At 41.8% G+C, this 14,475-nt stretch overlaps 1 protein-coding gene across 2 annotated transcripts; it reads left to right on the top strand.

Annotated features, from left to right (window-relative positions):
* The first annotated feature begins 417 nt into the window (after positions 1-417).
* On the top strand, positions 418-12,968 carry LOC117746779 (phospholipid phosphatase 3-like). 2 transcript variants are annotated; one of them, XM_034556085.1, is made up of 6 exons: positions 418-896; positions 5,520-5,674; positions 9,660-9,940; positions 10,031-10,088; positions 10,228-10,404; positions 11,038-12,967. In XM_034556085.1, the coding sequence occupies exons 1-6, from the start codon at positions 758-760 to the stop codon at positions 11,164-11,166; spliced, it is 939 nt and encodes a 312-aa protein (XP_034411976.1). In that variant the 5' UTR covers positions 418-757; the 3' UTR covers positions 11,167-12,967. The 2 variants fall into 2 exon arrangements, with proteins under 2 accessions (XP_034411976.1, XP_034411975.1); XM_034556084.1 differs by lacking the exon at positions 5,520-5,674 and adding an exon at positions 6,614-6,771 and having other exon boundaries at positions 422-896; positions 11,038-12,968.
* Positions 12,969-14,475: the final 1,507 nt, after the last annotated feature.

Below are 14,475 nucleotides of genomic sequence, written 5' to 3'. Positions count from 1 at the left end.
ATTCTTCCCCTCTTATCCTATTCCTTTTTGGCACTCCACTCACCTGATACTTTGTCAAGGTGGCACATATGAGCCACATGCTCCATCTTCGTTTTCATTCCATTTATTTTTTTGGAGTTTTCATTTTTCATGGGTAACAGTATGTTCCACTTAAAGTGTATTACATCATTGTGTGTTGGTTCCCCACCCCCCCACCCCCAGTAGACTGCTTACCAATATAACATGTCAAGAAAAAAAATAGTACACGAATAAAAAAATAGGGAGGAGGGGGCTAGACTTAACCACGTGTATGTACACGTTGACCTCCTTTTACTGGATATTTGTCATTCTCTGGCTGACGGCTTTGTAAATCCCCCTCGTTCCTGCCGAGTTTCAGTGAGCAGCACCCAGGGGTGGGCGTGTGTGTGAAGGAGCATATGGCATTAATTGAAAGGGGAGGAGCGGGAGGAGTGGTCTTCTTGGAAGGCTGTCCCAGGATTCACTGCCCCTAAAGAGAGGAGTTAAGGATGGTGAGAAGTTAGAAGAAAGCGGGCTGCGATTGTTAGAAGACAGGAAACTAGTGATTTACGTTTCGAGAGAGCGCGTTTTTTCTGAAAAAGTATTCTTTAAAACTCTCATGACGACTCCTCCTCAGGACTCAAAGTAGACTCGCCAGCCACTTGTAGATGGTATAAAACGCAGTAAACGCACTGCGATAGCTTGTAACGAGACCTGTATTCTCTTTTTTGTGTGTTTGAACCACGTAACGCGTTTTTAAATGCAACGCTGTTTGATATATGAGAAAACGATGGCTGCGGAGACGAGGAACGGCGTGAGTTCACTGAACAACAACACCGGCAAAGACCACAGCAGGAGGAAGCTGCTGGTCGGAGTGGACCTCTTCTGCCTGTTTCTCGGTAAGAGACACACCGAATGCGACTCACCGTCACCTGTAACACGCATGATGATGCCATATGTATGTAACTGACATGTATGTACGTGTGTAACTAACGTTATATCACGGGTATTTCTAAGATGGTTTGGGGCCTTTTGACGCTCAATATTGGCTCGTTGTACTTTAACAGTTTAATGTGTACGTTGAAAGTTACAGGGCTCGTGTACAAGACACCGCGGTCAACTCAAATTGTCTTTATCTACCATATGAGGGTTTTTTTCCCCTTTTAATAATATGATATCCCCCATAACTCTAGCTAGATAACCGGCGTATTGGATGAAGATTTTTTTATTTAACGTCAGAGGAAACGTTTCTACTGATCCTGTCCTTTTATGTTAAGCTAGCTAAACGGCATTAATTACCTAACTAAATGTAAGTGAAACTATTACGAAACTAACTTAAAACCAATTTAAAAGCGTATCACGTTAAATCCCTTTTGTTACCCAACATAGTTCTGCTCGACCAGCTGTGTTACCTTAGCAACAAGTGATGCCCCGTTAGCAACTGCGCCCACATGTTTAGCGTTAACTGCTGTTAAGCGACATATTTAAGATTCACTAGCTTAGCTCGTGAAAGTATGATTTTTTTCAGCCTCCCCCATAGTGCTGGCAGCGGGGAAACTAATAAATTGCTCCTGGAGGGATATATTTCTTTGGTCTGTCCTGCCACACCTGTACTCCACCTCTGCATTGACTCCTCATTATATTTTCCAGAATAGCTCACATTCCACACCAGCAGGAATTCCCTTCATCTCAACATCTGGCACAATATGTATATATATATATATATACACACACACATCTGTATGAGTGCAGTAATTAAGGGCAGTGGTGAAGCGGTCAGATGTGTGTGTTTGTGTTCATCAGCACAGGTCCCTTGATGTTTATTAGCTGCAGACACTGGGTTATGCTTGTCACTTATTATTTTTACACTAAAGTTTGCACCCAAAAGTCCTTCAAAAGGTGTGCCCGTCCTTCGGCTTAAACCTTTTGACTATTCACTATTTTCACTCGTTTATTTTCTTCTCTGATATAACCACGCATTTCCTTACATTGGTGTACGAACATGAGCGCAAACGGCAACGCAGTGTTCCCAATATAAAACTAAAGTGTTGCTGCACTGCATTGGGAAAGCACCAGGCCAGCTATTGTTAAAACAATCCCATGAAAGGTCGACACCATAAATAGCCTTTTCATACCAACTATATTTAGTTTAAGTCTAGTTTCGTCTCTAGGGTAAATCCCCATGATTTGCTCTGTATGTATGTACCTTCCCACAGAGAAGGTTGTCAATGACCCAGCAGTGTTTTTCTGGATGTGGTTTAAAGAGACCAACCACAAGGAGGAAATGGAGGGCTAGTGCTGGTAATCACCATTCCTCCATTATCACACGCTGATTGCAGTTTAGTATAACTGCATCCAGGGAAATCTCACTCCTGCTCTCCAGTAGTCAGTCCACTAGACTCGAGGAGACATTCGCCCTGATTCATTGGTGATTAGAGCTAAATCTTGACAAATATTGATGAGGAAAGCAGAAGCCCCCTATTAGGTATTTTGCTTTAATCTTGTTGAGGTGATCAAGTTCAGTTTACATTAAGCTGTATCAGGTGGGTTTCATGTTTTCCAGTTAATCGTCTTACAGTATAATGTTTTTGGGGGCTTTGCCCTGATTCAGCACGAGGTAAAAGTTGGTTAATAATCTACAATTTCGTCTAATATCAGTTTCAGTTTAAATGTAAGTACAAAATGAAGTTAAAGTAGGTTATTAGTTGAAGTAAAAGTACTTACAAGAGTTGAAGTTTAAGTTTAACTTTGAGCACTGAAAGGAGTTGAAGTGGTAAATTGAGCCAGAAGCATTTTAATTGAAGTCCTGAAATAAAAAAGTTAAACATTGTACTGTGACATTAGTCTCAGTTTAAGGAATGTTTTAAATATATCAGTATTTTAATTTGTCACACTTGCCAACCAACCAACCAAAATAAAAACAAAGACAGAAGACTTCTATGGGACACATTGAGATATTATGTACACAATGATATCTGCAGTTTGAAATGCTTAAGTTGAGTTCACCTTAAAATGCATACAAGTTCATTTATGTGTATGAATGTTTGCCTGTACTCTACATGTGACATTGATATGTATGATTTATTTATGTTTGCAGGTAAATGTATTGTTTGTGCCAATGTATTGTCAGCATTACCTTGTTTGTGTGTTTGTATTATAGGGAATAAAGCAGGCTATATATGTAAACTGACTGTATATGTATATATATGTATATGTATGTGTATGTATATATATATATATATATATATATTTTTTTTTTTATATAACCCAGCAGACAGACCTGGTTTCCCTACTGCAGTTTAGAGACAGACAGACAGACAGGGCAGTTTGTGTATGGGCTGCTTCAAGTGAAAACAACTGCATCTGTGTATACACCACAACTCAGACATGTACGCATTTCTATGCCAGACAGTGAGAGATCCCTGCAAGTGGAAAATGTGCGTCTGTTTATTTTAATAAGTCACACTTGGTGTTTTGGCGAATGCCACCAAAATATGGTGGGGATTTAATTCACCGTGAGACTTATACATTAATTTTAGTTTCCACAAACTTCAGCGACATGCCATCGCAGAACTGGGGGAAAGGCAAATGGGCAAGCGTTGAAAACTGTGTCATAATGATACGTTTTCTCCCATATTTTGATTTGAGACGGTGCTTGGTTATGTGCTGAAAAAGTTATAGTCACAGTATTTGCTTATTTTCAATTAGGATCACCCAGTTGATTGTTAATCAATTAAGGGGAACATTGAATAGAAGACACCTGATGTTGACATTAGGAACTAAAAAGTTCCATCTTGTTTTTTTGTTGTTTTTGGGTTGATGTTGATCTAATGCAAAAGACATACCCACGCCTGCTGACTGGTGTTGTTGTTGGCCAGACAAGGAAACCCTCCTCCTCCTCCTCCTCCTCCTCCTCAAAGCGGGAAAGGAGGAAGGGGTGAGGAGGGGAAAACCCTGACATGCTGCACTCTTTGCTGATGCTGCACTGTTTAGATGGATGGAAGGGGTCGGAGGACTGAGCGGAGAAGAAATCCCCTCTTGCGTTTATGGAAAACAGGACCTGACAGTGTCTTGTTGTCTTCTTCTTTCTAACCAGCTGTTTGAAGCACTCGCCCTGCGCAGGTTCCTTTTTAAAGCTGTGGCCACTTTATTTCATCAACCCATTTGCCACCTCTCTGTCTCTTGATATCAAGCTCTGCCTCTGGCCTTGGGGTTTGTATCAGGTCTGAGAAATTGTAAAGAGGCATTTATCGGGGTCAGGTTTGATGTATTTCAGATCCAGCACTGTCTAATGTAATAACATTTTTATGTTCTGGGAACTCCTGTGTGGGTCCGTTCATGGCCAGGCTAAGCGAACTAAAGGGATTTAGGGTACTGTATATTTGTACAGTTACATACCACCCTGCTCTTTCTTTCACCACCAGACTTGCTCTGGAGCTGATTGTATCTCCGTCCAAGTGTTTGTTTGGAGAGCGAGAATGAAAACTAGAAAGTTAATAACGTGAATCCTGCTGAATGTGGAGGGAAGGCCAGCTTTCTGAAGTTCCCATCAGGGAGCAGAACTCTGTCTGTAACCTGAGCTTGACCCAGCTGCACCTTCAAAGGCCAAAGTCAGCTGTGTGGATGTGGATGTAAAGGGCTGAGGGGCTCAGCAACTAAAGCGTGTGTTGACATTTGGCTTGAGAAATCATGCCCCCCCCTCACCACAACCATCTCGCCTTCAGCACCTCCCAGCACTGACCTCTGAACCCTGGCGCTTTTTAGCTCTTGAGACTCGGAGACCGGGGAAGAGAGAGAGAGAGAGTGTGTGTGTGAGAAAGTGAACGCTGATGTTTGTTTTCCTTTTGTATCAGCAGATCACAGAATTATTCAAAGAGTGACTTGAAAGCGCCGCCGTCAGTTAAATGCCACTTTGAAGTGATTTGAAAGTGTTTTTTCCAAATTCTGTCAGAGAGTTGAGGCCTCTATGGGTCCCACATCCACACATTTCAAAGTCCTTCATTGAAGCCTTTGGTAAATGGAGAAAATAAGCTATCCTTTTTGGCTTGCATCTCGGTAACACCCACTCTTGTTTGTTGTCAAGAGATAAATAAGATCTTTTTGCCACTTTAAGTGGCGAAAGACACTAAATTGATCAGACGCAGACACCCCCCAAGGCATCTTAAAGTGGGCCGTTTTAAGAGCACTTGAAAGCCTCTGCTGGAAATGAAGGATGGCTCTGATACTGTTTGTTTTTTCTTGTCAGTTAACAGCAACAGTCCTCTTTCTTAAGAACATGACACGTCCAATCCTTTTAGCACTAATTCGGCCTGTTTGAGATCACTTGATGCTATTCTAGGCGTAAAAAATACATAATACATGTCTATTGGGAGCTTTTTCAAATGTTTGTATGCATTTCTAAGATTTCCTGTCATATGTGCTTTTGTTTTTCTTCCTGTTGATAATGTCTATTGAAGTAGCTGTCAACTGTTGTGGGTTAAAGAGCTGTCTGACCTTTTGATCCTGTGTGTCCAACCATACAGTGTTGCTTGTTGCCGTGTTTTTGCACAAATTTCCCTTCCCGCCTTACCAGAGAGGCTTCTTCTGCAATGACAACAGCATCGGGCTGACCCATAAGGACAGCACGGTGTCCAACACCATGCTCACAGCCGTGGGCGTCACTATGCCTGTGGTCTCAGTAAGTCCTGCTGTGGTACTGCAAGAGAACTAGAGAACATATGTCGGGACACTCTCAGTTCATCCAATGGTTTGCTTGTGACACCTCAAAAGACATGATTGGTTCGACAGGCCCTGACTCACACTCAGTGGTTTTGTGTTGTACCTCATTAGCTGCAAATCATGTATGCTGTGCAATACTGTCATCCATTTTCCAAAGTTACTGTGTATGTAAGCTTTTAAATTGATTTCCTATGGCCAGCCATTGCATTCCATTTATTTAACTACTGTAAGCAAATAGATTACTGTTTTAAAGTCATTTATAAAGTAAAAATACCAAGGGCTTGCTAATCTCGATGGTTAACTCTTGACCTTTCTTAAATGATTGAATAATCATGTTTTCTTCATAATGTCAGAAAATAAAGAAAATGCTTCTGACACGTTAATTTGAGGAGATGGAACCAGTGAATTGTTGACATCTGCTAAGAAATAACACAAAATACAATTGTTACTACAATTGTTATTACAATAAAGCATAAAATTGTATTGTAAAGTAGTATTTAGGTTCCTTTTATTTCCAAATGTCTCCTCATTGTCATTCTGTAGTAAAATCAATAGAAACCAACGGCAGCCATAAGAGAAAGTCCAAAAATGTTCAGTGTGGTTTGGAAAATGGCAAAAAAACACAAACATGTATGGCCCTTTAAGACCTACACAGGTCTTCTCAAAAGTTCCCTCTAATACTAAATATTGAACAATGCTGGAGTCATTATTTATGAATTCGTCACATAATAGCCACAGAATGGATTGAGCCTGTCCCAGATGTTCCCTTGTTGCAGCTTGCTTGTACCTGCGACCTCTGTAATTTGCGTATCATTAACCCAGCACCTCCATCTCTCTCTCCCTCACCCCCCCACCCCCCTTCTTTGTCTTTGTACCACTCACTGCTTCTTCACACTAGCCGGCCTGCCTTTCTTGGTCATTGAGACCAGTGCTGTTCAGCCTTACCATAGAGGGTTTTACTGCGATGATGAGTCCATCATGTACCCGGCCAAACATGGAGACACCATTAGCGACGGTGTGCTTAGCGCTGCTGGCATTCTAATCACCATCCTCTCTGTAAGTCACCTCACTCTGATCACTAATGTCATCATCACTCTTTTGTGTTTCAACAGCCTTCACCATCACAAGCAGCACCCACTGACACCTTATACCAGACATTGACCACATCATTTTCTCATCCTCAGTGCATTGGAATATTTGTCAGAAAGCCCAGTTTGGGGCTCTAATTTTTTGTTTATTATAACATTTCCAACACTATACTATAATATGGAAAGGACATGCTTTTCTCCAACCAGTCCATACCCATTCCCACTGCCCTGATTTTTAGAGAAATACCCTTGTTGCAACCTGCATTATAGGGCTTTATCCGATTCATTGTGGGTATAAACTGAGATTATCCTTCATGATTATTGAAAAAACACCTCCTCATACCTGCTATCTCTCCCTCTCTTTTGGCTTCAGCACATTCCAGATAAAAAGCAACATTTATTCAAGGCTTTTCTCCTCAGGGGCTCAAGATGACTCGGTTGATTAAGGCACTTTAGCAAGCGAAGTGTTCTGTAGTTTGTTGCAATCTCTTTAGAGAAAACAGTGAGGTTGTATCCAAGATCTGCCCACTCAGCCGTCATCCACACATCCTGTTATCAATTTCATTTTTATCCATTTGCCGCTTAAAACCGCTTAGTATATTTTGCTACCACAGTTTTCAGACATGGAGAAAGAGTGAGATTAAGTTCTTCCTACACTGGAGGGATAAACAATTCATCGCTCTCCATTTACTTTCGATTTTGTGAAGGTGACACCGTGTCAATAGCAAACAACAACAAAATGTCTCCGAGCAGCTCCACCAATAGGTTAAAGAACCCAGAACTACATTTTTAGAAGATGCTGAACTGAAAAGATGCCAACACTAAGTATGCCGAAGGTTATGTGTGCAGCAAGCATTACGTTATTCCCTTCATTTTATTATTTCTCATCACTCAGTTTCTACCTGTCTTGATTTAATCTAATTTGTAAATTGCATTGAACATTGGACTGTAATGCCGAAAACACACTAGACAATAGTGCCTCGGGGCCACAGGCGTTTTCATGGTGATGAGGAGTTCTGGACCCATGTAATTATGGTTGATGCAATGGTTGTTCAGCTAAATACCCTAATTGGTGTGGTGGTGAAGGCCCAAAACAAGAAGACTTTGCCAGATATCTCGTTTTCCCCTTACAAAACGTGACTTAACAATCCATCTCCATGCTGGAGCGTTCTGGCCAGAATTTATGTTTTCTGAGCCAGAAAACACCAACATTAGATCATTTAGTGGTTAGTTTCCCACTGAACAGAGCTTAAAAGAGGACACATTGTTTATAATTTATGCAGACCTATTTTACAAGAAACAAAAGCCCCGCGGTGTGATTGTGGAAATACGAGGCGTTTGACATGATCCTCAAATCATCTATGCACCCATGATTATCTCTTGAGGTCTGAGAGCAACAGCTCCATATCTTACAATGCCAGTTCATTTATTCATTCACATAGTTAAATCTTTCACACAAGGGGAACCAGATGTGTTTTCTCCCCATCCCCTCTTTCCCATGGAAGCAGCTGGGCTTTATTGAGTTGGCTCTAAAGGTCTGGATGGTGGAAAACAACACACTGTATCAGCTAGTTAAATCTCCTCAAGGGCTATCCCTGTGCATAGAGTGGTTCCCAGAGTGAGACTTATTTCTGCGCCCCACAAAAGAATGTCTGATGAAACCGAGATACTAACATGAAAACAGCCAGAAACCCCGTGTGAAACCAGAGACGCTTCAGAGACGCAGCCGGAGCGGTGAAAAACAAACGTGCCCCCGACATGCCTGGTGGAGTATGGCCACCAAAATCAGACACGCCACCTAGCTCAGCGTTTCTGATGATTAGAACCAGCGGTGCCGCCCCCCCCCTGCTCCTTTCCTTCCCACTCCACTCCTCCTCATTCCTCCTCTCACCTTTTCTATTTCTCTTTCTTCCCCCTCTCTCCTCCTCTCCTCTCCTCTTCTAGCTTTCTATCCTCCCCTCCTGTTCCTCTGACCTCCGTCCCTCCACTTTCTACCTCGAACTCCCCCTCACTCTCGTTCTGGCTCCTCGTCCACAGTTTCATTTGTGAGCTGCTGGAAGACAACAGGGGATGAGGGCATTGGGAAGGCTGTGTTGAGCTGGAGCAGCTGTTCTGAGTTATGGCGGTCCACCTCCCCCTTAAGTGCGCCTTACACGTCAATTGTCGGTTTTAGACGGTGGTTTATTTACACACTTGCGCAGTTTGAGTTACCTCCCACGTCGCCTCACTATTTTCTCAGAAGTAGAATGGCACAGATAAACACATTCAACTTTAAAGTAGCCCTTTGCACACCACTTCAGAGGAAATCACTGAATTCTGTTTCATAATATTATGTTATCATAATAACATCGTAAAAAGTTAATTTAGTCACATTCGTCCCTTAAATTCTCCACTCTGACCATCACAGTTCTCTATATCCCGGGCCCAAACGTCCACCCTCACCAAATCACACACTTTGATGTATATTTCCACAAGAGCTTAGTGCTGGTGCACTGTGAAATCTGGCGAGCGCAGGAGATGTCAAAAAGCATGAAAAGAGCTTAACCTCACAAGAACAGCTTTATTAGGTTTTCATTATGTCCAGATGATGAGAAATAAACACTCACTTGAGTATTAAATTACATGTGAAATGTGAGCATCACACACGGCTAGCCAAACGCATTAACTGTCCAAGTAATGCTTTTTAAAGTGCTGTCCTATTTCTCGTCAAATATTTTTGGCTCTTCTGCACTCGTACATTTTCATGGAGCCCTCGGGAGATTTGAATTAAGTGCTTAGGATTTAGACATTGGGACTTGGACTGTGTTCAATTCATGATATTCACGTTCAATGTTACATCACTTCCCATCCATTCAGATCATCATCGGGGAGAGCTACAGGATCTACTTTCTGAACGAGGGATCCAAGTCCTTTGTGGGGAACCCCTACATATCTGCGCTGTACAAGCAAGTGGGCGTGTTCATCTTCGGCTGCGCCATCAGCCAGTCCTTCACTGACATCGCCAAAGTGTCAGTGGGCCGCATGCGCCCTCACTTCCTCGACGTGTGCAAGCCGGACTTCTCCACTATCAACTGCTCCCTGGGCTACATCACTGACTACCAGTGTCAGGGGCCAGAGAGCAAAGTTCAGGAGGCCAGGTACTGGGACTAATAGAGAGAAAGTGTACGTATGTATTTGTACAAACTGTAAGTCCTGGTGCAATGTTGATTGTCCTCCATTCTTCTCAGGAAGTCTTTCTTCTCTGGACATGCATCATTCTCCATGTACACCATGCTTTACCTGGTGGTGAGTAGCTGAGTTGTTTTCAACACGCACACATTCTGTTGTATCGTGTATAAATATACAAAGTATTAAGAGGGAATTTCCCTCCCTAGGTGCGGAAGAGTTTCTTTCTATATCGCCTCACAATTCTTGTCTTGTACAGTTTTACCTGCAGTCTCGTTTCACTTGGCATGGAGCTCGCCTGCTGCGCCCTCTGACCCAGTTCACCCTCGTCATGATGTCGTTCTACACGGGCCTGTCCCGTGTCTCTGATCACAAGCACCACCCCACTGATGTGCTGGCGGGTTTTGTGCAAGGAGCCCTGGTGGCCTACTGCATAGTGAGTGGTTCTATTATGTTGTAATATTGTAATCGTATTAGATTAGATTGGAAATCAATAAGAATTTGAATGTCCTTAATTTAGAAATAATTAATGTATCTGTAAAGGGAAGGAACGTTACGATTCCCTGGTCAATAGAAAGCAGGATCAGGTCTGGATGAAACGGGGACAATTATTTGTAGATATAGTTCATGAGACACTTTGACATTCAATGTAACGCACTTGAGCAACGGAAGGAAGCCACAATCCAACGAAACATATATCTCTAACTTATATTATATGTGTAGTCTAAGGCTGATCTGAATGCTTTGATCAAGGTAATCAAAGTCTCAAATACATCGAGGCTTCTTTATTTAAATCATTTATGTACATGCATTACCCCATAAATCCCACATAGCCCGCATTGGCTTGGTTACTGAAATGTAGCGGAGGAGATCAACAGTCGGTCAGTCAGTCAGTCAGACAGACAGACAGTCTCAACAAAGGTTCTCTATTTTATGTGTTGCCCTAGGCTACAGCCTAGGGCACATATACACATATAGACATACAACACACATATACAATACATTATACATTTTTATACTTTTGCAACAATTGGGACATTTAAGTTATTGTTTTCTTTTTACTCTGCAGGTATTCTTTGTGTCTGATTTGTTCAAGTTCAAAGGTCGACGCTCTACCCTTTCGCCAGCCCCAGTGAAGAAAGATCTCGTTCCTCAGGCAGACATCAGAGAGCGGAGCAACCATCTCATCATGGCATAGAGAAGACTATCACGATGAGAGATAACCTGACCTGTGCCATTTAAATCACTGCTACAGCCGATACTGGATAGAATAAACTCCCAACGATCTGAATAATGCAGACAAACTCAGTGGATGAGAAGAGGTTACGGAAAACAGCCGAGCAAGTTTTGCTTTCTCAACGGAAATCTTTTTCCTCAGTCTCGCCAGACATTTTAATGTGGAAAAGAGAGAGGAGCAAGGATATTTGTACCTCTTCTGTTATGAAGATCATTGGAGACTCTCCTCTGTCGAGGCCTTTCCATGGACAAAAGTCTGAAATGAAAAAGAACCTGAGAAATGGCAGCTGTGTGCGGCGTTTGTGCCTCCTCCCATCGGCTGCATCCAGCATGGGAAATACATTTTATATTCCTGCCACTCACTTCACTGTGTGACTAACAAATCACGACAAAAAAAACGAATTCCTTGATTTCATGAAGGATGTTGTTTTTGTTTGGTTTTATTGCAAACATAAGCATTGTTTGTGTGATTTTTTTTTTTTTTCTTTTTTTATAGCACCATTTTAGCTAAACTAAGTACTGTGTATCACCACTTGAATGACCTGAAGTGAAGCTTTTTGAAAGCTTTGTAAGATTTTGTAAACTTGTGTTATGTCCATAATGTAGTGTAGCTCCTTAGAAAGTGCACATAAGTTACAGGAGGTGTAAAGTACAGTGAAAGAGTGTGTGTTGGATGTGGGCCTCTTTCTGCTGGCTGGGACGAGCCCCCACTGAGCCATTTAATGAAATGACTGTCTGTTATATGTACCAGGCGGGTGCTCACAAGTGTTAGGTCAGAGTGTGTGTGTGTGTGAGAGAGTGTGTGTGTGTGTCCCCTTTGCATATGCCCGTGTGTGTTTGGGTGAGGTCTTCCTTTGAACCAGTGTGTCTTAATGTCTATATATTTCAGTGTCTATAGCCTACAATCGTGCCCCTCTTCATACAGAGAGCGGGCACCTGCACCAACAGACTCATAGCTCGGAGACGGAAACACTGCGGAAAAATAGCATCACATGCAGTACATGTACTTTACTGTTACTAATCATAGTTGTGATATACTGTGTGCTACACAGGCATAAATACACTTAAAGTAAAGATAAGGACATTCCTCGAGCAGTGTCGAAGCACTATTTAGCAAAACCAGCAATATTCATTATTTTGGGACATTGTGACCTCTTAATAGCTCATAGTCTTGTAAAGTAACACAGAAGGGCTGGCTATGAGGCTCTGCATTAAAATGGACGAAATTCATTACATTGAATTTTTAAAGTAATAATGATGTTTGCATGACATTGATATAATTAACTTTTGAGCAAAAACACCAACTTTAAAACCACTGACTAAAAGCATCGTCCTCACTCATTTTGAAGTAACTGAGACAAGTCGACGTGACGCTTATAGGGAAAGTATTTTTTTTTTACAGCATCAGAAGATTCTACGTGCTGCCATACATTGTACAATACTGTATCATGTGTATTCATCCAATATATCTTTTGAAGAAACGCCCACTATGACTTGTGTGTCCAGACCTGTGTAAATGTAAAACGTGCTGCTTTAAAGAGGCAAAGCTTAGCAGATGTCATCCAGTGAGGTTGACAACTTGTGAATATGAAGTTTTACGAACAACAAAGCTCTCAAGGCAGACTGCTTCAGTGCATTTATTATAAGAATTGCCTTTCAATATTTTTGTAATGTCATGTGAAATTTTGTACAATGAAACTGTAAGACGTATCCAAGATAAAAATGTCTTTAATAAAAAATTGAAAAAAAAGAGAAGGAAAGATCAAAAGCAGCTTTCTGTGATGTTTTTTTTCCCTCTTTGCGTGTGTGTGAGAATCTCTGACTTTTGTACTAATTCAGAAGCCGGCCAACTGTGTGTGTGATGGAAAGATCTGGGCGTTGGGCAATGGTAGACTTCCATGCTTGGCTTCCTGTGGGGAAATAGTGTACATTCCAGGCTTTAACCCCTCTCCCCAATGGCTCTCTGAAATAATATAGACTCCACACAGAAAGTATGCCAGAGTGGCAAAGTACATTCACATATGAGAATGCTTAGAAGCATGTTTTATCCTGATGGACCACTTTGCCTCCACATAAAACCTGAACAAACCAGAGACCATCGACAGGTCGTACATGGTAATTTACTGCACGCGTCGGCGTATCACGAGCTGGGCTTTGGGCCGCAGTGGTCACATGGTATCTTAAGCCGATTGATTTCACTGTGGTGTGCAGTGTCCAGAAGGAGATTGGACTTGATTAGTTTAATAAAGCTGCAAATGTGTTTGCTTTTCATGACCACGCCAAGGGTGATACTTTTGTGCAACAGCTGTCTTGTGTTATTACTACAACGAAATGACTGTTTCCATTGTCTTAATTTGGCCTCAACACTGCAGCCTATGAGTGTGCGCTTTGGGGTCCAATTCCATTTGTTCACCACTTCGGTCCAAACCGAAACATCTCCACAACTCTCGGATGGATTGCCATCATTCAAGGACAACAGTGACTTCGGTCGACTCTTTTTGGTTTTCAGTGAAATTGATCGACAACTATTAAATGGATTGCATGAAATTTGGCACCGATATTCATGCATGGTGCCCAGTGAATGAAACCCAATGACTTTGGCGATCCTCTGATTTATCATTCAACGCCAGCAGCAGCCAAAGCTTTCACCTATCCGGGGAAATATTTGAACGTCTACTAAATAGCTTTTGCACAGTTTTTTGTCAACATGTTCGTGATCCCCTGAATTTTCCTCTAAAGCACTAACGGTTGACATTTATAGTTATAATATAAGTGAAATGTCTCGGCAACTATTGGATGTCCACTGAAGATTCCGTTCTTCAAGAAGTCGCCTGCTTATGACCATCTCAGGAGCGACAGGGTCGGGCCATTTGCTTTTACTACTACTACTAAATTAGTGTTCCTGTTTCTTAATTGGGTAAAAGACTACAGCCTACATATTAGTTTTTCTGGTTATTTAAACTTGTTTCCGTCCTCTGAGTACACGGTTTCCATCTCAAAACCAAACATGGCGTGTGTTTGATCGAAGCGATCTAATGAAGGTGAAAAAGACTTCTTCTACCAAACATGGCAGTGCCTATAAGTCCAGGAGTGTTGTTCTCTCTGTTCAACAAATATCAACATCCAGTGCCAAAAGCATGACACAATGTTTATTATTACATTACATTACATGTCATTTAGCTGACGCTTTTATCCAAAGCGACTTACAATAAGTGCATTAAACCATGAGTCCAAACTCAGAACAACAAGAATCAAGCAAGTACAATTTCTT

This window comes from Cyclopterus lumpus, chromosome 17 (assembly GCF_009769545.1).
Source record: "Cyclopterus lumpus isolate fCycLum1 chromosome 17, fCycLum1.pri, whole genome shotgun sequence".
NCBI classification, from domain to species: Eukaryota; Metazoa; Chordata; class Actinopteri; order Perciformes; family Cyclopteridae; genus Cyclopterus; species Cyclopterus lumpus.
Note: the sequence above shows the minus strand (reverse complement) of the source record. Positions and strands in the feature narration are given on the sequence as shown.

Coding starts and splice junctions, on each gene's coding strand:
- LOC117746779 (XM_034556084.1), top strand. CDS start 758: ATGCAACGCTGTTTGATATATGAGAAAACGATGGCTGCGGAGACGAGG. Junction 9,941..10,030: donor AGCAAAGTTCAGGAGGCCAG/GTACTGGGACTA, acceptor CATTCTTCTCAG/GAAGTCTTTCTTCTCTGGAC. Junction 10,089..10,227: donor ACACCATGCTTTACCTGGTG/GTGAGTAGCTGA, acceptor TGTCTTGTACAG/TTTTACCTGCAGTCTCGTTT.